The sequence below is a fragment of the Ochotona princeps genome, chromosome 15, assembly GCF_030435755.1.
Source record: "Ochotona princeps isolate mOchPri1 chromosome 15, mOchPri1.hap1, whole genome shotgun sequence".
NCBI lineage: Eukaryota > Metazoa > Chordata > Mammalia > Lagomorpha > Ochotonidae > Ochotona > Ochotona princeps.
In genome coordinates this window covers 17,166,006-17,191,329 of record NC_080846.1, presented here as the reverse complement: position 1 = coordinate 17,191,329, position 25,324 = coordinate 17,166,006, and the positions used below count along the sequence as shown (strand labels likewise).

The window sequence follows — 25,324 nt, the reverse complement described above, 5'->3', positions numbered from 1 at the left end:
AGCCTTGGAGCCACCAGACCCCACTTTCTCATTTAGGTCCCTATCACTGAGCCACTGCTTCAGCCAGCTGGTGGACGGGGAGTCACCCAGAATGGACAGGCAGCAGGAGGCCTGCCCTACTTCTGCACTTCCTCCACAGGGGCTCTTTGTTTCTCAGCAGCCAACCTGAATGCTGGGGTGGGGTTCTCCAGGTGGGATCTTCCATCTCCAGGCAGACACTGGGATGGAAGCAGTTAATATTGCTTCCTTGGAATGAGATTCAAATTTTGAATGTTTAAGGGACAAAGTGGATTGAAGCATGGAAACCGGGGCAAAAGACAAGCACTCAAATCTGCCTCCACTGACCTGGGGACCACAGATGTTGGTGAGTAGCAGGATGCTGAGCCCCCAAAAAGGTACTCTTCCCCTAAGCAGCCCAGAAATATGGGGAAAGCCAGCTTTGTTAGGGTGGAGAATGACAGAGCCCCTTTGTGCTCAAGGGCAAACAGAAGTTGGAGAAGTGAAGTATCAGTTCTCTTAGCAAGGCATTGCCCAGCACTGAAGAAGATGCTGTCAAGATGCCTGAACAACATGGTGCTGGAGCTGCTACACCTCTTATTACCAACAGTGTCATATGGGAGGGCCTGATCTTCACCAGGACACAGGCTGTTGGTGGTCCTGTGTCCGCTTTGGGAGGATGTGGTTGGGGGGATACAGAGAAGTAGCCCTCTACACACAAGACTCTTGGGAGTTCCCCCAAGGTTGTTGAGCAAGGAAAGGAAGGCAAACTGTCTTCTCTGGAGGGTAAGAAGGAAGCTGCAGGCAGCTGGCCTGGGTGTGGCAGGGCATGGTGGGAAACCCGTCAAACTGTCCCATTGACCCGACTGAAAGACCTCAGCAAAGCCATATTCCCTTCCCAGCAGCAATGCCCTGGGACAAAGCTGCTTGGAGTTCCCCAGTTGATGAGCTGCGATTCTGATTTCCAGGTCCTCTTCCCAGCCTGGAAAACGGAGGCTCCTTTGTCTCCCTCCTCACTGCCCTGATAAGAGTTTGGGTGCTGGGGAGCTGGCCTGCTGGAGGGTGGGGGTGGAGGCTGAAACCAGAATGGCCAGGATCCCAAAGGTGCTTTGTGCAGACATGATCAGCTGGATGCCTCTCCACCTCATCACTGCTTGGTCCTGCTTACCTAAGCTCACTGCGTGGCTTCTCTCCTTCCCTTCCAGTCCTGGGGCGGGTCCTGGAGGTGACAGATCTCCCTGAGGGCATCACTCGTACCGAAGCGGACAAACTATTCACTCAGCTTGCAATGTCTGGCGCCAAGATACAGTGGCTCAAGGACACTCAGGGGCTGCCTGGTGGGGGCAGTGGGGATAGTGGTGGGACTGCCGAGAATGGCCGCCACTCGGACCTTGCCGCCTTGTACACCATCGTGGCTGTATTCCCCAGCCCCCTGGCTGCCCAGAACGCCTCTCTTCGCCTGAACAACTCCGTCAGTCGCTTCAAACTTCGAGTGGCCAAAAAGAATTATGACCTGAGGATCCTGGAACGAGCCAGCTCCCAATAAATGAACACAGGGTTGGGAGGGGGGTGGTGGGCGCAACAGGGGTGGGGCAGGATCCTTACAGACGCTGGAGCCTAAGACACTGGGGACAGTGCTAGGAACAGAGTCAGATCCACTGACCTGGACTCCTTCCACTCCTCTGCCAGGGCTGCTCTCTTGTTCCCTGGCTGACCCCTGTGCCCCCCCACCCCGTCTCCCCCCTTCTTCCCATACTCTTCTGTCATTTTTTATCTCTGTCCCACCATGGAATTAATTTCTCTCATATTTTTGGTCAAGTAGAATTGGGAGTGTCCCATACTCCCCTGTTCCCCTATTTCCTTACCATCACAAATTCCCTTTCATTTTTGGATCTCTGAATATATTTATATGAACAGAATTAAGACAAGCAAAATTGATTTCCCTATCCTCTTACTTCTCCCATCTCATATCCCCAGGCCCCACAGAGTTAAAACTTGGGACTCCGCCACCCCCTCGAACACTTGTATCTTGTTTGTTTGAGGTTCGTGCCACAGTGACAGACACAGTATTTAATTGCACATACAGATGTTTGCTGAGTATATTCATTGTAAATTTTATTTAATCTGTTTCCTGTTTGGGGGGTATTCAAACAGAAGTTGTTTTTGTTTTTAAATATTAAAAAAAATCTGTCACTGGACACCAGTCCCTATTTTCCTATTGCTTCCCTGGGGTGGGTAGGATTGGAGGCCCTGGGCATGGTGCACCCAACAGCTGCTAGAGGAGTTGGCTGGGGGCGCCTTTCTCCAATGTGCACCCTGGCTTCCCAACATTCCTCCCACTGTGACATCCTTCTCGCTGCTTAGGCTCTCCATGGGGACTGGGCTACTTGGGACCTTGGTGTGGGCCTCTCCCAGCTCAGCCATGGTCTTGAGTTCCTTGAGCAACACCCTTACCTTGGAACCTCTGTGTCCATATCAGTAAAAGAACATTTGGATAAGGAGATGGCCACTGAGGTTCCCAGCACTCATGTGGGGTCCCTCTGACTGAACTAATGAAGGTAAGTGAAGTCTACAGCTGAGTTGAGATACTTGTCCTTTGAAGCTTCTGGAAGCCCTTCAGAGGTTGCAGACTTGGGCATTTCTTGAATCCTGAAGTCAGAGGATTTGTTTCTACATGGCAGCAATAGGAGAGGCTGTTTTTAACCATCAAAGCTGCCCCAGCTGACCATGAAGTGTAGTTTTATGTTTGTGTTCCCTGCTGTCCCAAGTACTTAGAACTCCTCCCGACTGACCAAGAGACAGGGTGGTCCAGTACCCCATTTCAATCTCCCCAACCCCTTCAAGAAAGAAAAAGCAGTGGGTAGGTGTCACATAGTACACTGACTAAACACCGCTGGAGTCTGGGTGACTGTAGCTATAGCCACATACATTCCCCCTCCAAGAACTTGTCTGACCCAACTTGCAGCCCAGCCGTATTTCTCACAGATGAAACAATCAATAAAGCAGCTTTACATAAGCACCTCAACATCGTTCCCCTTTGAGTTAAGAGCTGCTGCTCTCACAGCCTTGCCCTTGCCCAAAGAGGAGGCAAGAGCTGCATCCCTGTAAGACGGAATATCAGCCAAGTCTTTGCCCCTCTTAGTTCATATACTGGGGCTTTGGGGGCCAGAGATGGAATCAGTAAACAAGGGCCATGTAAAAGGCTGACCCAGGCACTCGCTCGCTCGCTCTCTCTTTCTCCCCTCTCTCCTCCCCCACCTCAAGATTTATTTATTTTTATTGGAAAGGCAGGTTTACAGAGAGGAGAAACAGAAAAATCTTCCATCTGCTGGTTTACTCCCCAAGTGGCCACAATGGCCAGAGCTGAGCCAATCTAAAGCCAGGAGCTTTTTTTCGGGTCTTCCACTTAGGTGCAGGGTCCCAAAGTCTTGGGCCACACTCCCACTGCTTTCCTAGGCCACAAACAGGGATCTGGATGGGAAGTGAAGCAGCTGGAACATGAACCAATGCACATATGGGATCCTAGTGGTTGCAAACCAAGGATTTAGCCATTGAGCCATTGTGCCAGGCCCAAAGCTCTCTCTTGATAAAACTGCTACTCACACATGATTTAAAAAAAAACCTCCCTGTAGAAGGCAGCTACAGTCTCAGACTACCTTGGTAAGGGCACCCTCTCCCTAGAATCCCTCCAACAAAAGCCCCAGCCTGCCTTTTTGATAGCCCTTGCAGGTCGCTTTATTTTTTTTTTTTAAGATTTATTTTATTTTTATTACAAAGTCAGATATACTGAGAGGAGGAGAGAAAGAGAAGAAGTGGAGCTGCCGGGGATTAGAACCAGCGGCCATATGGGATCAAGGCGAGGACCTTAGCCACTAGGCCACGCTGCCGAGCCCCAGGTTGCTTTATTTTGAAGCTGAGAGTTTAGAGGAGTAGGAGGCAGGTTGTCCTGGAGACCCCTGGCAGATGTAGAACGGTACTGCAGAGTACTGCAGCTCCCTCCTTTCCAGGATATCAGGGTGACTGTGGAGCTGCCCAGGTATAAGAAGGTCACCTCACGTAGCTCACAGGAGGGCAATCATATGCAGTCCCTTCCTTCACCAGCTCCTAAACCATGCTAACCTGAAGGTTTGAGGCTCAGTGATTATCTGTGGGCACAGGGACTTGTAACAGTCCCTGTGGAAGACAACTGCTTTTGTTAAAGCCTTGTTCCTAAAGGAGTTCTGAGAGGGTTGAGGTTGGGGGATGTTTGAGCCTCGTGGACTCAGTGGGGAGGGGTCTAATTCATCTTACTTTACCTACAGTCGTCCAAACCCCTGAAATGGGTACACAGCCTAAACAGATACATGTGTCATTGAGCCTGTCCTGCTCACTCCAGAAGAATAGGAACAGCAGATGGGGGGATGGGTGGAGTTAGGGTTCAGCCCTGCCCAGACCTCTCGTGTCCAATTTCTCTGTGTCAGCTGTGTGGCTCAGCTGTCCACTTCCCTCCAGGCCTGTCATTTCAGCTCTGACACCAAGGCAAGAGGCTGGGAGGTCTACAAATAACCATCTAAGTGGTTGGTGTGAGTACAAAGGTACTGGGGGGGGGGGCTCAGCCCCCAAGGAAGAGGCCCAGTCCTCCCTCGACACCACCATCAAGGGCCCAGGGGCACTCTTGTCCCTGCACGGACTGACTTAGGGAATCCCAAACGTAAGTTGCCTCTTGATCCCCTTTCCCTTTCCAGGTTTGTCCTCCCAGCCTCCCCAACCCCAGTCTAGTCAGCTTCTGCATTTCTCTCCTTGTTTGTAAGTAGTTGGGTTTTTAGGAGCGGAATTAACCCTATTCCAGGATGAGGTTTAGGATTAGAGGTGGGGGTGGGGTCCAGAGAATGGAATAGTAAGGGAAGCAAAGGCTCATATTACTCTGAAAATAGCTGAGGACTGAAGCAGGCTGGGACAGAACTAGGCACCAGGTCCCCAGGACTCAGAAAAGAAGGGAGAAGTGTCCAGAACTCAAGCTTGTATGCACACGGGGACAGACAGTAAACCTGAAGGGAAGGCATGTGTGGGAGGCATAGTGATGGGTGGGCCAAGCAGCCAGGTCGGGCTATACACTACGGATGTCCCTCCAGTGGGAGGATGAATGGGAACACGGTACTGGTTGGGAAGTTTACTAACCTCCTTCTGAGCTTCGTGAAATCTTGCTGCTCATAGCCCTCCCGACAGAACCCCACCAGATTCTTCCCAAGCCTCCCCTTCAAGGACCACCCTACCTCAGTGAGAAGGAGGGAGGGAACAATGGCCATCCCCTGATGTTTCCTAGTGGATTTCCTAGTGGAGTCTGACCTCTTGCAGGATGACAGAAAAGGAGGTGCTGGAGTCCCCCAAGCCCTCCCCAGCTGAGGCTGGGCAAAGTGGGGTGAGTGGGTCTCTGACCATTGGGTGTGGGGAAGCCATTGCAACCCTAAAGAAAAGTGCTTGGGTTGATTTGTGTGTGAATCATCTGTGACTAATATGTGTTAGAGGACTAGCCAGCACCTGCTGCTCCCCTGATCCCTACCCCAGCTGCATTCCTTGCCCCAGCCCAAGAATGTGGTTAGCTAGAACAGCACCTACTCTAGGGAGCCAAGACCAGCCTTTTAACATTGGGTTTTCTTCACCTCCTCCCTCAGCTGCAGCGGCTGAAGCAGTTATTCAGGAAGGGGTCTGCAGAAACAAAGGAGATGGAGCTGCCCCCAGAACCTCAGGCCAATGGGGAGGCAGTGGGAGCTGGGGGTGGGCCCATCTACTACATCTATGAAGAAGAGGAGGAAGAAGAGGAGGAGGAGGAGGAGCCACCCCCAGAGCCTCCTAAGCTTGTCAACGACAAGCCCCACAAATTCAAAGATCATTTCTTCAAGAAACCCAAGTTCTGTGATGTCTGTGCCCGGATGATTGTGCGTGAGTCACGAAGGGAAGTGGAGAATGTGATGTCAGAGGCAAGGGAGCATGCAGGAGAGGGCTTAGAGTCCTGTGGGTAGCAGGTGGCCCAGGGCAAGACTGGACGTAAGGAAATGGCTGTTAAAGATTCAGAGCACATGGTCCTGGTCTAGAAGCGAGTGAAGTAGGTGCCAAGGGAAAGGGTAACCTGGAACCTTACACAGATGTTCTCCCCTCCCCAAGTCAACAACAAATTTGGACTTCGCTGTAAGAACTGCAAGACCAACATTCATGAACATTGTCAGCCCTATGTGGAGATGCAGAGATGCTTCGGCAAGATCGTGAGTAGGCCAGGGGACAGGGGAAGAGCGAGAAAGGGGTAGTGGGGGACTGGCTAGCCACACCCTTGCTGCTCTCTCTTCATGCCATCCCTCTCTTTCCCTGCTTTATTTGCTAGGCCCTTTTCTTATTCTGCAAAGGGATGAGCACTTATGGGAGACATGGGGTCTGGACCCTGCCCTACCACTGCTAATGCTTCCTCCCATCCCATCCTTACAGCCCCCTGGTTTCCATCGGGCCTATAGCTCCCCACTCTACAGCAACCAGCAGTACGCTTGTGTCAAAGATTCCTGTAAGTGCCCCATTTTGGACCTGAGGGAATGGGCAAACCTCAGAGATGTTTTCACACCACCCCTAACTTTGAAAGTCATGTTTTGAAGCAGAAACGTTCTACTTCCTAGGAGTCATCTTAATATGAGGAGTCTTCAAAAAGACAAGTAGACAGTGCACATCAAGAATACTTTGTGTGGATTCTGAATGTATTTGACACCAAAATAATTCTTTTGGGGGGACAGAGGGCTCTCCTCTGTTGTTTCACTTCCCCATGTGCCCACAATGCCTAGGGCGGACCAAGGCCAGTGTCAGAAACTCAATTTAGGTGTCTCCCACATGGATGACAGGGCCCCAATTGCTTGGAATAGCACTGCTCCCTCCCAGGGACTGCACTAAGCAGGAAGCTGGAGGAGGCACTCAAAGCCAGGCACTCAGAGGCAAGAGACAGGCATGTTAGTCTGTGTGGGAGGATAGGCCAACTGCCTACTTCCTAAACCTTACTTTTTATTCTATCTGTTCATGAACTTTTTAAGTCCCCTCCAACGTTTATAGCCATCTTCATTGCCACACTAGTACTACCCTGTCCTGTAGCTGAGGGAGGTAAGGAGGGGCTGGAGCTGTGTGCAGACAGCGAGAGTTAGAGCCAAGACTGAAACTTTCATTTGCAAGTCTGAACCTGTGCTGTTCATATGGAAAACCATTTCTGAGCAAGAGAAAGGATTCTATACTGTCCTCATGCTCATTACAGAATCATCCCAGACTCAGCCACATCCAGATTCCGGGCAGGCACCCTGGACAGGTGCATAACTTGGCAACCTTTGGAAGTATGTATTTCTTGACAATTCCCTCAACATTTATTTGGACAAGGAACAACTTTGCAGGGCATGTGGGTAAAAATGAAAAATCCATTGGTCACAGCACTGCAGCTGGCACATGCCACTCAGCAGAGAAAAGCCAGTAATTAAGGGACCACTCTTCTTAGAAGAATAGAGGGTATGTGTAATACCCTCACCCCCAAGAAACTGGCCACTGTCAGTTTCCCAGCATCATACAATGCTCTGCCTGGAAGGAGATTTGACACATCTTTTTCTCCATCTCATTCCATTTCCAGTGATATTTTTAGCATCCTCTGCAGATGGGTGACCTCATTATTGCCCAGATGACCATTCCCTAACCCACCCCTCAAACACACACTCTCTTCTTGGGCGTCTGTCTACCCACACATATCTACCCCTTCCCTAAGAGGTCTCTCTTCCTTCCAAGACTTTCCCTACCTTCCCAATAATGTCTTCCTCCCCCTCCAATTCCACCAGCTGCTAATCGCAATGACCCTGTGTTTGAAACCCTGCGCACGGGAGTGATCATGGCAAACAAAGAACGGAAGAAGGGACAGGCCGACAAGAAAAATGTGAGCACCCTCCCTCCCCACCAGGCCTCTCCAGAGGGACATGTCACTGACCTCTTTGGAGCTGCACAAGCCTGTGGGTTGTCTTCCCCTGTAAATGCACATAACCCAGCCATTCTTTCGTGTACACTGGACCTGCTCTAGCCCACCATGAACCTCAGGTTAGGAGCCCCTGCGAGAGAGTGTTGAGTCTGAAATTGTCAACTAACCACACAAAGACTGATCCCAGGCCCTCTGCCTTCCCTAGGTGACAGAGGCAAGAGCTATGCTTTTGTATTGGAGGAAGAGAATGTGTCCTGCTACAAGAAATTAGATAATTCCAGAGCCAGGCAAGGGTCCATAAGGATCATCTGGTGTGACTCCTTCACATCACCAATGACAAAATTGAGGCACAAGGCTACAGGCCTGGAGTGCCCTCAGTTCCTGTATAATAGGGATAATATGTTGGGAATCCATTGACTTGAGTCCTGTTCAGCAAGGAACACATTAGAGTGTCCTTACAGAAAGACACTTCACAAAGTTTGTGAAAATGCAGAGTATGAAAACATTGTGTAGTTTTTAAATGTTTACATACTCAGATACACTTGGGACTCCATTTTTCCAGGAACTTTTTGGAAGTACACCTGTAGACTTCTGGACTAATGTGCATGGTGGCTTCACTGAGATGGGTCTCCATGAAACACCCAAGGGACCCTGGTCCTCCAGGTGTTTCTATAGACAGAATCCCAATGCCTTCTGGCAGTCCCATCCATGGTCCTCACCTGAAGACACTCTCCTCAGCAGCACAAAGAAAAATAGCAGTGGTCTGTTCATCCAGTGTGTGGGACAACGAGGAGGGAACCCTATATGCTGGATGATGCATTTCTACATATAGACAAAAAGGAGGGACTAGAACTAATTGGAAATTTCTTGAGGAAAAGTGTAATTATCGGTCCTTGGATCAAAACAAACAACAAAATACCACTTTCACAATACCAGAACTTCTCCTAAGGCTCTGCCCCTGAGTCCCTGAGATCCTCTGAGGCTGTCTGGCCTGGCTGGAGAATCAGGATAAGCTCTGAGTCCCCAAGATGCCCTCCCCCTAACTCTGGTGCCCCCTTTAGCCCCTAGCAGCCATGATGGAGGATGAGCCAGAGTCCACCAGACCAGAGGAAGGCAAACCCCAGGATGGTGAGTGCCTGCCCACTTCCCCACGGAGAGGGAGCTGAGAGAGAGGGGCAGAGTGAGGGCAGGCCTCATTTTCTTCGGCCTGCCTTCCAGGAGCTAAACTAAGTTCGTGACTGTTTCTGGTCCCAGGAAACCCTGAAGGGGATAAGAAAGCTGAGAAAAAGACACAAGATGACAAAGTGAGAATGTCTCCTCTTGGCCAAGGTCCCAGGCCTCTGCCCTATCCAGGCCAGACACCCCCCCAGCCCAACCCAGCCTGGCCCAGCCAGCTGAGGCTCCTCTTCCTTTCTCCCTGCCTTCGCTATCCCCGCATGCCCATGGCCAGACTACTAACCTGGATGCAGTTGAGTTCGGAGAACATCCCTATCTTGGGTTCCTACCCCTGGGATAGGGCAGGGAGGTACAGGAATCCTAAACTCACCACGTACTCTCCTCCCAGCACAAGCAGCCCGGCTTCCAGCAGTCTCATTACTTTGTGGCTCTCTATCGGTTCAAAGCCTTGGAGAAAGATGATCTGGATTTCCCGTGAGCAGCCTGGCTGGTGGGGGGAGGGGGCTGGAAGGTGGGGGGCACTCAAGGACTTGAGGAAAAGTGTAATTATTGGTCCTTGGATCCAAGGACCATTTCAGAGCCCCTCCTTCCCTGCCCAGGCCAGGAGAGAAAATCACGGTCATTGATGACTCCAATGAAGAGTGGTGGCGGGTAAGGGGAATGACTGGTAAAGGGGGTGCTGTGTGTGCCCAGGAACTTGATACTGAGAGCAGACACTGACCCCGTCCCCACCTTCCCTAGGGGAAGATTGGGGAGAAAGTCGGATTTTTCCCTCCAAACTTCATCATTCGGGTCCGTGCTGGAGAGCGCGTGCACCGCGTCACAAGATCCTTCGTTGGGAACCGGGAGATAGGGCAGATCACACTCAAGAAGGACCAGGTAGCTGCTCTGGAGCCTCGAATGAGGGCAGACCCCCGTCCGCATCAAGGGCGCTACCCCCACTTCCCCTGCTCTCACTTGATCCCACTCCCCTGATCCCGGAATCTCTCTCACAGATTGTGGTGCAGAAAGGAGATGAAGCCGGTGGCTACGTCAAGGTCTACACCGGTCGCAAGGTGGGGCTGTTCCCCACCGACTTCCTGGAGGAGATCTAGGCGTGCGGGCACCTGCTGGCAGGAGACACCCAGGCCCCAGTCTGGGCAGGCCCAGGGGAGTCTGGGGCCGGGGCGGGGGGGCGGAGAGAGGAAAAAATGGGGCACACAAATAACTGGACTGAGGTGTGGGGACGGGGTAGGAAGGTCAGCCAAACCGGGGGTGGGGGTGTGGGGGCTTCTGCAAAGAGGGACTGGTTCCCGCTCCCTTCCCCTGCCCAGGGCCTCGCACACCCGGTACCCTGAGCAACCCGCACCTCTACCCGCAACCTCTTGGGCCCAGCCCGTGAGAGCGGGACCAAGATCACATCACCACCTGGAGGAGCCTAGGGGCCGTGGGGGCGAACTGTCCACCGTTGCGAATTTATTAAAGTTTTGACAGAAGTTAGGAAACTGTGTTCTTTGCAGAAGGACAGAAGATCCTCACCCAGCGGTCCCACTTCCCTGCAATCAGGGTAATCAGGGGTTGAGGTGTGAGAGGTGAGGGAGACGAGTGTGTGTGCCTGGAGAAGCCCCTGTGAACAGGGGAGCCGGGCTGGAGTCGCCGACCCCGAGTCCCTGAACTCCCGCGCCCGGAGCCGGACCGCTCTAGCACCGCAGCGCCTTCCATCTTTCCCCCAGGTCCCAAATCTTGGCAACGATTTGGCCGCGGACAAGCACCTTGCATTTCGGAACCTGGCTCAGGGCCGAGCCAGGCCGCCAGGGGGCGATGCAAGATCTCAGTTGGAGAGCGAGAGATGAGGAGGGGGTAAGGGTGGGTAAGGGGAGAAGAACCGGAGACGCCGAGCCTGAGACCCTAGGCCTGGGAGGGGGTGGGGAGCGTGCCGTATCTATGGCAACATTTCCTCAAGTCCTCCGGGAACCGAGCTAGTGAGGCGGGGGCGGCCTAACCCCTCCCGCGCGGCCCCTGCCCCAGCCCTCTCCGACAGGTAGCGAGCTAGAGGACGCCGGGCAGACAGCTAGCGGGCTCTCGCCGAGACCCCCCCTGCGGCGCGCTCTATGCAAATATTTTCGTTTGCATATGCAAATATGTAAATTGCCGGCCCCGGTCAGGGCGGCAGGTGGCGAGGAACCGGAAGGTGTGGGGAAGGGAGCAGGAGACGTGGAGTTGGGAGACCTGGGAGCGGAGCCATGAGAGGCAGCCCGGGGTGGTGGCTGGAGTGGCGCGGGCGGAGGGTCTTGAGCTGGATGATGGGTGGGGGAGGGTAGGCTTGGCCAAGGCAGGAGCTCCTTGCTCGTCTGCCCGTTGTCTGCCACGGCTGAGGCTGGCACCGCCTAGCAAGGTTGGCAGCGGGAGCCCGGGCACCATCTGCTGTGCCGCCGGGGAGGGCAGAGCCTCAGCTGGGCTTGGGGAAGAGGAGGGCCTGGGACAGGGGTACTCCCCGCCCCTTGCTTCCAGAAGGCTGAGGTGTGATGGGGCTAAGGGACAAGCACAGAGCCTCATTCCAAAGCCGGGGCCAGTTTCACGGGTCCCTTTGCCCTTGACTGTGTCCTGGATGCCTGGGATGGGGAAGGGAGGGAAGCGGGTGGATCATAAAGGGAGACTCGGGCAGCCCCTCTCCTGCCGTTTCTGTGGAGCTGGAATAGGAATAGACCCCAAGCGCCCACACACGCCTCCAACACACACAAACGAAGCCTTTTTCGCCCCATCCAGGGGACCCGCCCACCGCCTAGGTGCGCCGGCGAGGGTTAGGACCCTATTCATCAAGCAGACTGAAAAAAACCCGAGCCCCCTCCTAACCATCCCCAGCACACACCCCCGGGATTTTGAGAGGGCCCCCCACGATGCTGAAGCAAAACCAATTTACTGGCTCATTGGGCGGCGATGCTGGGGTGGGGGTGCGGAGGAGCAGGGGAGAGCGGCTGTTCTCCCCCTACACTCGGAGGGCTCCCCCCTCCCTCGCCTCACGGAGCCGGCAGCTGTCCCTAATTAGAGCGGCGGTTTAATTGGATTTATCAGCAGTTAATAGGAAATTAAGCAAAGGGCCCGAGAGAAGGGAGGGGCGGGAAGAGCGAGGGAGGCCGGCTATGAGGAGCTAGAGGGAGGAACACTGGGGTCCCAGGGTCGCGATGGAGCGCGCGGTCCCGCGGAGCCGCAGACACATCCGGATCCGAGAGCAGGTCCTGAGAAAGGGTACCAAGGCAGGACAGAGGCCTGTTGGAGCCCCAGAGCCCCACCCCCCCGCCAGTACCCGCCCAGGTGATGGATGCTGCTGCCGCCTGCGGCAAAGGTCGCGGGAGTCCACTGAGGAGCCGACTGAATTGAAAAGAGATCAGAGGTGGGGCCGGGGGTTCAAGGCTCCAGGAGACAACTCCCATCTCACCCCTCGGTACTGCCCACCCCACTCTCTGTAAGAACCCATAAAAGATCATAAAAACAAGAAAAATATGAGGAGTATCCTATGAAGGCAACCAACCAGTCGGGCAGCACTGAGGAGAGAGTGAGGTACAGAGTGTCCTCTTTTCACCCCTGCTCTGGAGCTGCAGGTTGGGGATCCTGGGACTTTCCCAAGGCACCAACCAATGTTCCCCCTTGCACCGCTTCTCCACAAAAGTTCAGTTGAGGTCCACGGCACCTGCACCACCAGCCCTGGCCTTGCCAACCAGGGGAGTGAGCTGGCAGCCAGGCCTGAGTGCGCAGCCCCAGGCAGTCATGTCACCAGGGCCTTGTTACACAGCTGGGTTGAGGCAGGCTAACAAGGCCTACACCAGGGACCTGACGGCCTCCCCCGCCACCACGCACACCTCCAGCCAGGGCATGGCAGTAGCTCTGGCAAAAAGGGCCAGCTAGGAGGGGATGGAGTTGGGGTTGGGTGTAGGGGCTGTCTCTGCACCCCTGGCAATGACAGGCCTCTATACCCCTGCTATTGGTGACAGGTATCTGCGCACCCCCCTCCCCAGCATGTGCTGATGGGGTTCTGTGTGTGTGTGTGTCCCTGGCCTGTTTCAGTGAGTTTCGTCCGCTCTTGCTCTGTCCCCTCCGGATGGCTCCTGGCTCAGCCCCAGGGTGTCTGGGTGCCTGGGTGTTCCTGGAGTACTTGGGCGTGTGGTTTTGTCTGTGTGCCCTTCGCACCGGTGTGTGCCCCCACACGCACGTCCTGTATGAAAATCAGAAAAAGCCACCGATGAGAGCGAGAGAGAGAGTGTGTGTGTGTGTGTGTGTATCTGGGCGGTTCTGCCTGCAGGTGTGTCTCGGTGACAGCGCGTGGGTGTGTGCCTGGGTGTGAGCCGCGCGGCGGCGAGTATCCAAATGACAGTGTGACGCACGCTTGTGTGTGTGTGTGTGTGTGTGTGTGTGTGCGCGCGCGCGCACCAGGGCGAGTCTCCCGCCCCCATCCCTTCCTCTCCCGATTTCTATTCCTCTCTCCTCTCCCCGGCCGGCTCGGCTCCGCCGTCCGCATCATCTCCATCCATTATTGAAGAAACAGCCGCGTCCGCTCCAATCACATCAACCCCCGCCCCCTCCTCGTTCCGCTCGCCCTGCGGCCCCTCTGGGTGCTGGGGAGCGGGAGGCGGGGGCGGGGGGCAAGCCGAGACGCGGCTGGTACACCAGGCGGCAGTGGGCTCCTGACCCTGTGCCCCGAGCTGGGCCGGGCGCCGGGACGCTAGGGTCCCTGGCGGTGGAGAGCGCTTTGCATAAACAGATGGCGCGAGCGTCTTTGTCTCTCTGGCTGGCTCGCCGGCTCCCGGCCCCACTTCGGTCTGGCTGATGCAATCAGGATCATCGCTGCGAGCCTCGGGACCAGCGCCCTTAATAGTGGCAGAGGGGTCAGGGGCCCTGGGGCTCCCGAGCAGCTGCTGAGCCCTTGCCGCCCTCTCCTCCCCACAGCTGCCACAGTAAACGGAGGCCAGGCGGAAGTGATGGGTGTGTGAAATGATTCGGAGGGGGAATCCCAAGCCGAGCTCAGAGGTATGCCCAGGCTGTCCCGCTGTCCTGCTTCAGTGCCCCTCCACCGTTCCCCACACACTCCCTCCACCAGGGGCCGCCAGTTCGGGAAGCTGTAGGAGAAAGAAGACAGGTGCTGAAGGACAAGTCAGGAAGAAGGGACAGACACAGGATGATAAAGGAACGGAAAGGCAGACGCACCCATGGAGATAGAGCCGAACCAACATGGACACACGGCCTGAAACGAGGCAGGAAAAGAAGCCCGAGTCTAGAAGACACTATCGGGAGCTGCAGGCCCCAGCCCCAGGACGGAACTAGCCTGATCCTAGGTTCCGCGTCCCTCCTCCGCCCTCTGAGCGCACTTCACACCAGAAAAGGGGAGCCTGCGACGCTCGCTGCCTCGGCAGCGGGAATATGCCGGAGTGCACGGCTGTGCGCAGGGACCCGCGCACTCCAAGCGCGGATTTACCTGCTCCAACGCTGGGCGTGCAGGACCGAGGCCTCCCGACAGGGGGAGCCCGAGGCCTCGGTCCCCCCCGCCCCAAGTTTGGGAGCCGCTCGGCCTGCAGGGGGAGCCCGCGCCCAGGTTCCCCCACAGACGCACAAGTGTCCTGGCGCGGGTTAGCGTTCACGGCCGGGTCCTGCTCAGTCCGGGGCTGATTCCAGCCATCCCTCAGCCCGCGGGGCCAGCGTGGCATTCAGTCTCTGTCTCGGGAATGTGAGGGGATAGGGGAGAAAGAACATAAATCTCAGCTCGGTCCCCAGGATTCACGACCCCCGGGGGAGGAAAGCAAAGGCGAGAGGGGACAGGAATCAGCTCGCTGACCCGGGGACCACAAAAAAGCAGGTGCAGGCGTCAGGGCAGTCTATTCGTGGCGGGGAGTGCGGGGAACGAACTGGCCAGGCCCAGGTCACCAGACCTTAGAAGCCCGGGCACGGGGGTTGGGGAGGGGGCGAGGAGAGCCTAGGGGGTGCGGCGCAGGGCCAGGCATCGCTCGCGGCGCCGGGCTGCCCAGCTGTACCACGGCTGCCAGATGCGCAGCCCAGATGTGCGGCCTCTCGGGCTGAGCCCCTCAGACGCCAGGGCCAGCGGGAGGGGGTTGAGGGGTGCGGGAGCGCGCGGGGAGGGGCTCGGCGCTGCTCCCGCGCTGACATCCCGTCAGCCCCCTTCCCCCGCCCGGCGCACGCATCGCAGCGAGTCTCTTGTCTCTTTGTTCTCGCCGTGTCTCTGACACTTTATCTCATTATCCGCCGGAGGGAGGCGGAGAGCCCGGGACCCCGCAGCCTAATTACAGCCGCTCTTGTCAGCGCGGGGGGCGGGGGAGGGATCAGCGCGTGAGCCAAGGAGGGAGGGGGGCGCGCGCCTGAGGAAGGGTGCTTCCCAACCCAAACCCCCTCCCCCAGGAGCCCAGCGGCGGCGGGCGGGAGAGAGGGGGACCCAGCACAGCCCCTTCCTGGACCTCTGGAGGAGATGTGGGGGGCTTAGTGTGGGAGCGCAGAGAGGCGGTTAGGCTTAGCACCTGCGAGCCCAACACCCTTTTACCCCAAAGATGAGGTGGGGGGTGAAAGGGAAGAACTGTGGGTCCCTCATCCCCCACACCCGCAGCAGAGCACCCACCTGGGCTGGCTGCGCAGAGGGAGGCAATGCTGTGTTCTTCCTCCCTCAGCATCTTCCCTGTTTTCCCCTCCATTCCCCTCTTCTGCACCTTACAGCCCTAGACCCTCGCTGCCTTGGGGGTTGGGAGAAGTTGAGGATAAGGAACTGGAAAGGGCACCACCTGCAGCCTTACCCCAGGTCAGCAGGGCCAGCAGGTGCATCCCACAAGCCTCCACTAAGCCACACACAGAGCTGCTCACTCCTGGGCTGGAGTGAAAGCATACCTCATTCAGCAGGGTTACAGGCCATTCAGCCCTGGGACAAGAGGGGCTGTCACCCAATTATCTCACTGGTTCTGCACCCCATACACACACACAAGTGTATACCCTCACCACAGGTGTATTCTGCTGCAGGGTTGTCTGCATGCCTGGCCCACCATGGCCAATCTCCTCCCACATCTTCAGGTCCTAGGCCTCCCCTCTCTCAAATGTCTACATTCCCATCTGAGGAAGAAAGTCAGCTACGCATCTGTTCCCACAAAGACTGCTCCTGCCTGGGGCCTGGAACAGCAGGCAGGAGTGAGCAAGATGGGGGTGGGGCCCCAGCATAGGCACCAGGGCAGCCAGCTGCACTGAACCCTCCCCATGGGAGGCGGGACCCCGGGAGGAGACAGACTTCCAGGCCACTGGTGAGGCCACACTGGGAGAAGAGATGGCAGGAACCGGACCAGGGACAGGACCAGCAGCCCGCCTGTACCGGCAGATCAAACGGCATCCAGCGGTGAGTGGTGCTGACACCCCCCCCCATCTTCTCACCACTGCAGCCCTGGGTTCTGGCAGGGCCCTGCTTTCTGACCTGTTCCTCCTCCAGTGGTGCCCTACACCCCACCCCAGAGCCCTGGTCCGTCAGTCCAGGCTGTCTGGAACAGGAGCGCCCAAGGGTGTGCAAGAGATAAGCCCCCCTGCCAGAAGCATGGCTTCAAGGAGTTTGCAGATGCCCCATCCTGTCCCAGGAGGAAGGAGGAGTCCAGAGCAGGGGTGGAGAGGTAGCAGGGAGGGGAGGGCAGGGTAGCGGTTGCAGGGGATGTCCCTGAAGGCACTCTCTGTCTGCCCTGCAGCTCATCCCCATGATCGGTTTTATTGGCTTGGGCCTGGGCAGCGCCGCTCTCTACCTGCTACGACTGGCTTTGCGCAGCCCCGACGTCTGGTAAAGGCCTGGCTTCCTGGGCCATCAGGGAATGGGTGCAGGAAGTGGAGTCCCAGCCAGGCACCTGGGGCTGCACCACAGTGTCTCAGGACTGAGGTTTGCCCTAACCTGGGAGGCCACTCCCCTCCCCCCTACACACACACCCACCATCTCCACTCTGGCCTACCTGGGCACTCAGTCCTTGGTGGAGCTCCCAGCCTGTTGTCATGGCGACACCACTTGGCCAAGGGCCTCTGACTTTTGGACACCTCTGAGCCCACCCACTGAAGCACTGAGGAAGGGTGCTTCCCAACCCAAACCCCCTCCCCCAGGAGCCCGGCGGCGGGGGTCTTATGGCCATGGCAGCAGCTGCTGGCACTGCCAGGGCCGGAGGTGTCACATGGCCCCCACACCTGTGGGGCTGCAGATTCTCCAGGGGGCAAGAGGCGCTGCTGCAACTCCAGCTGGGATCTCTGTTCCATTCCCAGGACTGTCTGCAGCGTTCATCTAGGGTGGCAGTGAGCGGGCAGGACTCCCTGCCCATCCCCACCAGTGACAAGTTTCTTGTCTCCTTGTCGGCACCAACATGTCCCTCTGTCCACCTCCGGGTTGGAGATGACGTTAGGGGTGGGGGTGCAGAGACTATAGCCAGAGCCTGGAGCCAGGCAACTTCCAGACTCCCTAACCCTTCCCTGTGGTGCTCTGCAGCTGGGACCGAAAGAACAATCCAGAACCCTGGAACCGCCTGAGTCCCAATGACCAATATAAGGTACCTGGGGGTTCCAGGGTCGTTACCCTACCTGGTGCACATCCCTGGGGTCCCAGACCCACCTCTCCTTCTCTCAGTTCCTCGCAGTATCCACTGACTACAAGAAGCTCAAGAAGGACCGGCCTGACTTCTAAAACTGCCCCGGGCTGCTAGTTTGCTGTACAAGCTCACTTGGGTCTTCTGCTGCCTGCCTGAAGACCATGGGGAAAGAGGCATGGGTCTGCACCCTGCCTCACCCCTGCTTCCACAGGCCCTGTTCCCACGCAGTGGGAGGCTGTTCCACCCCCTCCCTGGTCCCTTGCTCCCAGCAGCGGAAACGCCTCTGACCCCAGGCTTGCAGTCCCACGTGGGGGAGGGAGGGCTCACAGCAGCAGTAGGGACCCAAATGGCCCCAACCAGCTCCCTGGCTCTGCAAGGGTGTGGTGCCTGCTACGTGTGGAGCGTGGCCGACATGCTCCAGCAGCAGGAAGCAGGGCTTTCTGGTGCCAAAATGACGTGGCAGGGCCCCACGTTCTGGCCCAGGCTCCTAGTGCCAGCCCAGGGGCGGGCTCAGCTCAGGCCCAACAGGAGCTTGCCCAGCCCGCCCAGGGTGGGTCGGTCCTCTGCCCAAGCCTGGTCCTCTGCCCGTCCGCCCACCCGCCACCATGCACCTGGGCCTCCCTCTGCCTGCCATTCTGCACCCCTCCCCTCCCTTGCTCCGTCCCCCGGGATCAAACAGAAGCAGCCGTGGGCAAAATACAATTTCATTTAACAAATTGAATTTGCTGCGCCTGCTAATCACGTCTGGTGTCGGCTCTGATCAGAGATGGAGAGGAGGCCGTAGTCCCAGGGGTCCTGGTGGCAGGGGAGGTGGGTACACATGGAGGGAGAAGCCCAGGGGACCCCTCCCAGAGTAACAGAAACTCAGGGCAGGTTGGCATTTTATTATATAGGAAGGAGGGTGCCCACCCACCCCTTCCATTGGCTCAGAAGGGTAACTCCCCCCACTCCTCTAGAAAGTGGGGGGCTGTAACACTGAGATCAAGGCAGAATTAAGGCAGAAGGCTCCAGAAGGGGGGTGCTGGGAGAGGCCCTCCTCTGTCTTAGGACCAAGTGTGATTTGTGTTTTCTTCTCAGCTTCATATTGTAGCAAGGAGGATCACACCTGGCTCTTCCCCTACACAGGAGGCGTGCTCAGAAACTTAAGGGACAGGTGGCTGGGCTTCCCTTGCATAGACCTAGGCAGGGGTAGGGAGAGCAGCTTCTGGTTCTGGTCTGGCGTCCCCCTGCTCCCTGCTCCCCCACTGCCTTTAGTGTTCATCGAAGCCAGGCATGGGGAAGGCCCTGGCAAACTGCTGCACACGGTGTCGGAGTTCTGCCAGCCGCTGGCTGGTTGCTGGGTCCTGGAGCAGGAAGGATTTGAAATCCTGGAGCTTGGCTAGAGGGACGGGCGAGAAGAGAGATACAGTCAGCACTCCGGGGTGATGTGGGGTAGGCAGTGGGCAGTAGGCAGCGGGCCTAGCTGGGAGAGGAGGCAGGGAGCGAGCAGACAGTGGCTGGCCCAGGGGTCTTTTCTGGCCCACTCACCAGTCTTGCTCTTGACCTCCAGACCAATGTTAACTCCTTCATCTATGAAGTCCACGACTCTCCGAAAGTCATCCTCACGGAACTGTCGTGAGGTCAAGGCGGGCGCCCCTGGGAGACGGTAGCCAAGGAGTCAGTGGAGGGCTTCGCACCACCCCAGCCCACCCAGCAGCTGTGCAGGGCGGGTGTACAAAGACCCGGGGTCTCACCAAGCCGCAGACCCCCGGGGGTGATGGCACTTCGGTCCCCAGGGCAGGTGTTCTTGTTGGCGGTGATGGACACAAGTTCCAGCACCCGCTCGGCACGCGCTCCATCCAGACCCTTGGGTCGCAGGTCCACCAGCACCAGGTGGTTGTCGGTGCCACCTGAGGGAGAGGGGTGGAATGAAGAATGGGGTCATGCTGAGTCCTGGGCCATTGCCCAACCCTCCAAAGGTCCTCAGCCACGCTTCCCAGCTCACCGGACACCAGGGAGTAGCCTCGCTCCAGCAGGGCGTCAGCCATGGCCCGGGCATTCTTTAGAACCTGCAGGGAATACTCTCGGAACATGGGGGTGCAAGCCTGCAAAGTGTGATAACAGCATCTGTGACTGTGCCCTGCCTTGACCCTCAGGAGCCACAGCCTGGCTCCCTCCATTCTGGCATTCAACCAGCTCTAGCTGACTTCAGGGTCCCCCAACCTGCTTTAGGGCCACAGCTACGGCAGCAATGGCGTGGTTGTGGGGGCCCCCCTGTAGGGACGGGAACACGGCAAAGTTGATCCGGTCTTCAAACGTGTAAGGGATTTCCCGGCCAGTCTTGGCGTCCACAGTCCGCACTCCCTTCCGGTAGAAGATGAGGCCCGACCTGTGTTGGGAGAGCTGTGTGTTCAATCGCAGCTGGAGAGAGGAGAGGGGCTGGGACAGGGGCAAGGGGCCAGCTGGCAGCTCAGCGTGCACCCTGGCTGTGCTCCCATCCACAACCCCTGCCAGGGAACAGCCACCGTGAGCACAGGCACGCAGGGACCTTCAGGGCTGCAGGTGACAATGAACCCCTCCCAGATACAGCCCCTACAGCGCCCTCGGAAGAGGGTGTGACAGGAGGGAAAGGCAGGGCCCGTCCAAGGGGGAGCCTACCTGGCCCCACGCAGGGTCTTGTGCGTGGTGGTGGTGACAACATCCGCATACTTGAAAGGCGAGGGGATCACCTTGGCAGCCACCAGGCCACTGATGTGGGCCATGTCTGCCAGCAGGTAAGCCTTGACCTCATCACACACCTGGACAGAGGCAGAGACAGGCCTCAGCCTAGGGAGGGCCTGGCAGCACCCCAGACTCCCCATGCCTTGGGGCACTCAGTGGTCCCACCAACCTCTCTCATGCGAGCGTAGTCAATAAGCCGTGAATAGGCACTGGTGCCAGCTATGATGAGGCGTGGCCGGAAGAGTCGGGCAGTCAGGGCCAGCTGGTCATAGTCAATGAGGCCGGTTTGGGGCTGGACAGACAGACAGACAGCTACAGCCCCTGGAACCCTGTGGGGCAGCTCACCCCCTCCTCCCTGATCCAACCCACACCTAGGCATCCCCTCTCCACTACTGGCACAGCACTCACATTCAGCTTATAAGGCATAGATTCAAAGAAGATGGAGGTGGCTGAGACCCGCTTGACATCTGACATGTAGCCGTGGGTGAGGCTGGAGGGCGGGGAGGTAAGGGCTGCACTTAACCACACTTGCCATGCTCCCTACTGCCCCTATTGTCCCTCTGGTGGGCTCTGAGGGCTGCTGGGCTGCAGGACAGGGGAGGCATGGCTGATGCAGGTGCCAGCCACCCACTCCTCCACCACCCAGCTACCCCTAGCCACCCCTTCCACATACTCACTGGCCCCCATCAGGTAGGTCCAGCCCCATGATCCGGTCGTGAGGCTGCAGAAGGGCAGTGTAGGCGGCCAGATTGGCAGGCGACCCCGAGTAGGGCTGGACGTTCACTCCCCAGTGAGCAGGATCTAGGTCAAAAGCTTCCAGGGCTCGGCGCTGGCACAGCAGCTCGATCTCATCCACCACCTCTGCTCCCCCGTAGTACCTGTCATGCGAGGGGGCAGGTGGACACAATCAGGTCCCAGGAAAGCGACTGTCAGCTAGCAGCCAAGGACCAGGAGAGCCCAAGGAGCTCCCTGTCGGGAGCGCCAGCCCTGTGGCCTCGCCCTCACCTCTTGCCAGGATAACCCTCCGAGTACTTGTTGTTCAGACAGGACCCCAGGGCCTCCAGCGCAGCGCGGCTGCAGAAGTTCTGAGGTGGTGGGGGGGCAGTGTCAGATGGGCCAGAGCTTCTCACCCCTTCCCCGGGGCCCCCACGGCCCCACCCTGCCAGGGCACCCAGGACTTGCAGAGAGGAGCCAGGCTCCACAGAGAGCTCCTTGGCAAGGCCCCATTCTCAGAAATGCAGCCGCCATGATGAGCCTCCCCAGCAAGGCCACCTGTCCGCTCCAATGTCCCTCTTGGGAGTAAGGGAGGGGGTAGAGGACACACTGGAGGGTGCTTTTGAAGTCTGGGGCAGCTCCCACCTCCTCCAGCCAGGCTAACTCTGTTTTTCTGCATCAGAGGGACAGTGGCAGAAGATGCCCAAGCCCAGCAGAGTGGCTCCACATCCCAGGCCCGACCCATGCCCCTCTGCTCGGGTCCCACCTCAGAAGCGATGAGTTCCAGGCCGCGGCATTGCCTGTCCTTCTCCCGCTGCAGCAGCTCCCACATCTCAGGGTCACTGGCTGCCAGGCTCTCCTGGCCGCTCCAGCCCTGCACTGCTTCCCCGGCCTGGGTCTGGGCAGCCTTGCCATGCTGGGCCCGCACAGCTGACCTGACTAGCTGGCCGCACCTCTGCAGAGGCTGGGGGCAGGAGAAGTCGAGGTCAAACACACCTGGGGTGCCAAGGAGTTGCTCCCGCCGATCGCCCTCTACCAGGCTGGCAAGGCCCTTGGGCTCTACAGCCAGCGGCCAGCTGTCCAGCCAGCCCGCTCCGGTTCTCACACCCCCACCTCTCAGAGCCAAGGTTTGAGATCAATGTCCAGGGGGTAGGACTAATTCACTCCATTCTCACTGTAGGAGGACATTGTGACCCTAGAAGGTCAGGGAGCACAGGATTACAGTTGACTGAATATTTGTGTGATAACAACCTTTTGTATACCTGATTGGATATCATCTGTATAAGAACAGTTGAGTGGACAGCATGCAAATGAGAACACATGGTAGAATATACAAAAGGAGTTCCAAACAAAAGTATAGAAACAGTTGATAGGTTTTGTTGATAAGCTTAATACTTCCTTTCTTATCCCATATGACCCTCAGTGTATAAAGTCTGATGCCACTAATAAACTTTGACTATCAGTCAGAGTCCACGCGTGTTATTATCGGCTCCGTGCATCAAGTCCATCGCTGCGGGACAGCGACACTCACCTCACCTTGAAAATGCCCTCCACAAGCCCCCTTTCCCCCACCCCAAATGACTCTGAAAACCCCCAGGGCAAAGTTGTCGTCCCATATGTCTGCTTTCCCCAAACTCAGCCAGGGCCCCAGAGATTCTAGAATCTACCCACTCCAACAGGGACAAGGGGGACTTCCTGAAGAAGAACTGCTACCCTAGCCAGAAAGCTAGAAGCCTGGTTGGCCACGGGTTGACTGCAGAGGTGATTTTCCCAGGCATGGAGGTGGGAGAGGAGCCCTTGGCAGTCCCTGGGGAACAGGTATGTGTGTGGGGCTGAAGTGTGGGAGAGGGGCAGGTCCCAGGGGAAGCCGCCAGGATCCATATCGTGGCCCCTCACCGACCCCCTTCCTTCTTGCCTCCGTGCCCGCCGGCTGGACTCTGGTCTGACGCCAACAATGAGGCCCAGTTGCATCGTGTGCTTGCCTCGGGTCATGCAGGAAAGACCCCCTGGCCGGTCCAGGAGGGGGAACCTGGCGAGTTCCACAGTACAGGGTCCCCCATGGGACACGCGGCGCCGACCTCTCCCCTAATGCCACGTGAACTGGGCGCTCACGAGGCCCTGGGGCGACGAAAGGCTGGGGCAGGGAGGGCCATCAGTTCGCCCTAAGCGTGCCCAGGAGTCTCGGGGAGCCCCTGGCTAATGGTTCCCTCCCTAAGGCCCCAAGGCACACGCGGTGGAAAAGCCCAGAGAACCCCAGAGTTCGTGAAAGGGAACTTGGAAGGGGGGAAGGGTTCTTTTTCACGGGCCACCCCCACTCCTCCAGAGCCCCATCCTTACCCGAGCTGCCCAGAGCAAAGAGAAGGGCAGCATCTCTACCAGGGGTCGCAGAAGGTCCAGCCACCAACTCTGGCGGGAGGTGACAAGGGGGTCGGAAACAGATTGATCTGAAAGCGCATGCGCGAGACGAGCGGGGTTTCCCATAGGAACCAGCTGAAGGCGGGATGTACGCATGCGTGGTAATGACCCTTTGAGGCCTTTTGGGAATTGTAGTTTGTCTCCTTTCTTCCGCTTTCCCCCCTCCCATCTATAGTTTAAAAACCCAGGGTTTAAAAACCCTTCCCTGAAAGAAGATAGGTTCAGAGCCACCTCACACTTACGGTCTAGCTTTTCAGGGTTTCAATTTCCTGTCGGATGTCAGGACAAGTTATTGGGTGCATGCTCAGATCTAGCATTATTAGGCTCTCAGAGATTTTCCAAAGACTTCCATACAAAAACACAAACCTCTGGCACCCCAGTTTAGAAAGATCCAGAAGAAGCTCCTGGCTCCTGGTTCTGGATCTTGAGACCATTTGAGGAAACGAACCAGCCTGTGGAAGACCTCTGTCTCTCTCTGACTTTGCTTATAAAATAAAAAATTTAAAAATAAACAAACATAGGGCCCAGCGGTGTGGCCTAGCAGCTAAAGTCTTTGCCTTGAACGCACCGGGATCCCATATGGGCGCTGGTTCTAATCCCGGCAGCTACACTTCCCATCCAGCTCCCTGCTTGTGGCCTGGGAGAGCAGTCGAGGACGGCCCAGAGCACTGGGACCCTGCACCCGCGTGGGAAACCCAGAAGAGGTTCCTCGTTCCCGGCTTCGGATCGGTGCAGCACCAGCCGTTGCGGTCATTTGGGGAGTGAATCATCAGATGGAAGATCTTCCTCTCTGTTTCTCCTCCTCTCTGTATATCTGATTTTACAATAAAAATAAATCTTTAAAAAAAGCCACAATAAAGTGCACAGTGGAGATGAACTGAAACTTTCCTGCTAACCAGGTCTGGTTGGCTAGCCCTCCTCTTTCTCCAATTTCCACACCTGCTTCCTCCTAGGCCATCTCCTGACCTTCTTATTGTGCACTTGTTGTGTCCTTACCTGTTCACAGGCCTGGTGATATTCCAGCAGTCAGCGAGCTTTCTTTGTAATCCCAAGGGTATCCTGGGCCTGGGAAGGGAGTTTTCCCTTTGCTTATTCCATCTGGAGGAAACCCTGGGGCGACTCCCACATGAGGATGCAGCCTCTCCCTGGAGGTAGATCTGAGTGAGTACTGCTGCCTGCATGTGCCTCTCTGTGAACCCCAAGAAGCAGTGGTTGGAAAGGGGTACCACTGCCTCCCATGGAAATATTACGCAAGTGCTCCTTCTGCAAACCGGCTGAGCTCCTGCCCTCGAGGTTGGAGTGATCCAGGTAGGCTCTCTGGCAGCCGTGACTTCAAGAGGCAGACAAGTAGGAACACTTCTCTCTCCCCAGAGTTGTGTGTCTCCAGAAGGAGACTGAGGAGGTGATGGCCTTGGAGGAAGCAGGTGTAGAAGCAAGAGAAGGACCAGCCGACCCCCAGCAGGTTCACCTGCAAAGTTTCATGTCCTCCCATCTGACCTTATTATGATTTTACAAGTAGGGAAATTGAGGTCCACACAGGCGAACTTGAACTTGCAAATTCCAGCCGTTCCCACTTGGCTGGCATGCCAGACTCAACTCTAACCTGCTGCCGCACCCCTGCAGCCCCAGCTTTTCTCAGCTGCTGGGAGACTTCTGGGATGGCTCTTCTTCCAATCTGTGACCCAGACCCGCTCACCCACCCGCCCAGTGCAGGCACCCATGGCTCACCTGGCAGACTGTGTACCCACAGGCCAGTCCGGGTCAGATGTCTTCCCGACTCCTAGTCCGGCTGCAGCCA

The 25,324-nt window shown here is 56.9% G+C and overlaps 4 protein-coding genes across 18 annotated transcripts in view; 3 read left to right on the top strand and 1 right to left on the bottom strand.

Annotated features, from left to right (window-relative positions):
- Positions 1-1,603, top strand: part of R3HDM2 (R3H domain containing 2) — a 162,421-nt gene extending 160,818 nt beyond the window's left edge. For all 13 annotated transcript variants that reach the window (XM_058673136.1, XM_058673129.1, XM_058673128.1 and 10 more), the window contains 2 exons: positions 280-364; positions 1,203-1,603. In XM_058673136.1, coding sequence (XP_058529119.1) covers positions 280-364; positions 1,203-1,543 — 426 coding nt within the window. In that variant the 3' untranslated portion in view covers positions 1,544-1,603. The remainder of the gene's footprint in view (positions 1-279; positions 365-1,202) is intronic.
- On the bottom strand, positions 104-23,559 carry SHMT2 (serine hydroxymethyltransferase 2). 2 transcript variants are annotated; one of them, XR_009246701.1, is made up of 13 exons: positions 23,449-23,559; positions 21,878-22,075; positions 21,403-21,482; positions 21,075-21,275; positions 20,806-20,887; positions 20,567-20,689; positions 20,335-20,474; positions 19,900-20,065; positions 19,682-19,781; positions 19,431-19,586; positions 19,225-19,332; positions 18,840-19,075; positions 104-119 (listed from the first exon to the last, which is right to left on the bottom strand). XR_009246701.1 is itself a non-coding variant. In XM_004582929.2 (12 exons), exons 1-12 carry the CDS (start codon positions 23,479-23,481, stop codon positions 18,948-18,950), a joined length of 1,515 nt encoding a protein of 504 aa, XP_004582986.1. In that variant the 5' UTR covers positions 23,482-23,559; the 3' UTR covers positions 18,562-18,947. The 2 variants fall into 2 exon arrangements, 1 of the variants encoding a protein (XP_004582986.1); XM_004582929.2 differs by lacking the exon at positions 104-119 and having other exon boundaries at positions 18,562-19,075.
- On the top strand, positions 5,102-10,224 carry STAC3 (SH3 and cysteine rich domain 3). Of its 2 annotated transcripts, XM_004582933.4 has the most exons (11): positions 5,102-5,395; positions 5,649-5,916; positions 6,139-6,236; positions 6,454-6,526; positions 7,821-7,915; positions 9,016-9,082; positions 9,209-9,258; positions 9,519-9,604; positions 9,730-9,781; positions 9,872-10,009; positions 10,126-10,224. In XM_004582933.4, the coding sequence occupies exons 1-11, from the start codon at positions 5,333-5,335 to the stop codon at positions 10,222-10,224; spliced, it is 1,089 nt and encodes a 362-aa protein (XP_004582990.1). In that variant the 5' UTR covers positions 5,102-5,332. The 2 variants fall into 2 exon arrangements, with proteins under 2 accessions (XP_004582990.1, XP_058529121.1); XM_058673138.1 differs by lacking the exons at positions 5,102-5,395; positions 5,649-5,916; positions 6,454-6,526 and having other exon boundaries at positions 6,071-6,236.
- NDUFA4L2 (NDUFA4 mitochondrial complex associated like 2) lies at positions 16,346-18,421 on the top strand. Its single transcript, XM_004582932.2, has 4 exons — positions 16,346-16,484; positions 16,822-16,910; positions 17,598-17,658; positions 17,736-18,421. The coding sequence occupies exons 1-4, from the start codon at positions 16,416-16,418 to the stop codon at positions 17,790-17,792; spliced, it is 276 nt and encodes a 91-aa protein (XP_004582989.1). The 5' UTR covers positions 16,346-16,415; the 3' UTR covers positions 17,793-18,421.
- Positions 23,560-25,324: the final 1,765 nt, after the last annotated feature.

Excerpts from the sequence above, each read along its gene's own strand:
- STAC3 (XM_004582933.4), top strand. The coding sequence starts at position 5,333 with ATGACAGAAAAGGAGGTGCTGGAGTCCCCCAAGCCCTCCCCAGCTGAG. Across the intron at positions 7,916-9,015 it reads GACAGGCCGACAAGAAAAAT|CCCCTAGCAGCCATGATGGA; the intron begins GTGAGCACCCTC and ends TGCCCCCTTTAG. Across the intron at positions 9,605-9,729 it reads AAAGATGATCTGGATTTCCC|GCCAGGAGAGAAAATCACGG; the intron begins GTGAGCAGCCTG and ends TTCCCTGCCCAG.
- NDUFA4L2 (XM_004582932.2), top strand. The coding sequence starts at position 16,416 with ATGGCAGGAACCGGACCAGGGACAGGACCAGCAGCCCGCCTGTACCGG. Across the intron at positions 16,485-16,821 it reads AGATCAAACGGCATCCAGCG|CTCATCCCCATGATCGGTTT; the intron begins GTGAGTGGTGCT and ends TCTGCCCTGCAG. Across the intron at positions 16,911-17,597 it reads TTGCGCAGCCCCGACGTCTG|CTGGGACCGAAAGAACAATC; the intron begins GTAAAGGCCTGG and ends GGTGCTCTGCAG.
- SHMT2 (XM_004582929.2), bottom strand. The coding sequence starts at position 23,481 with ATGCTGCCCTTCTCTTTGCTCTGGGCAGCTCGG. Across the intron at positions 21,483-21,877 it reads TGGAACTCATCGCTTCTGAG|AACTTCTGCAGCCGCGCTGC; the intron begins GTGGGACCCGAG and ends CCACCACCTCAG. Across the intron at positions 19,782-19,899 it reads TAGCTGTGGCCCTAAAGCAG|GCTTGCACCCCCATGTTCCG; the intron begins GTTGGGGGACCC and ends CACACTTTGCAG.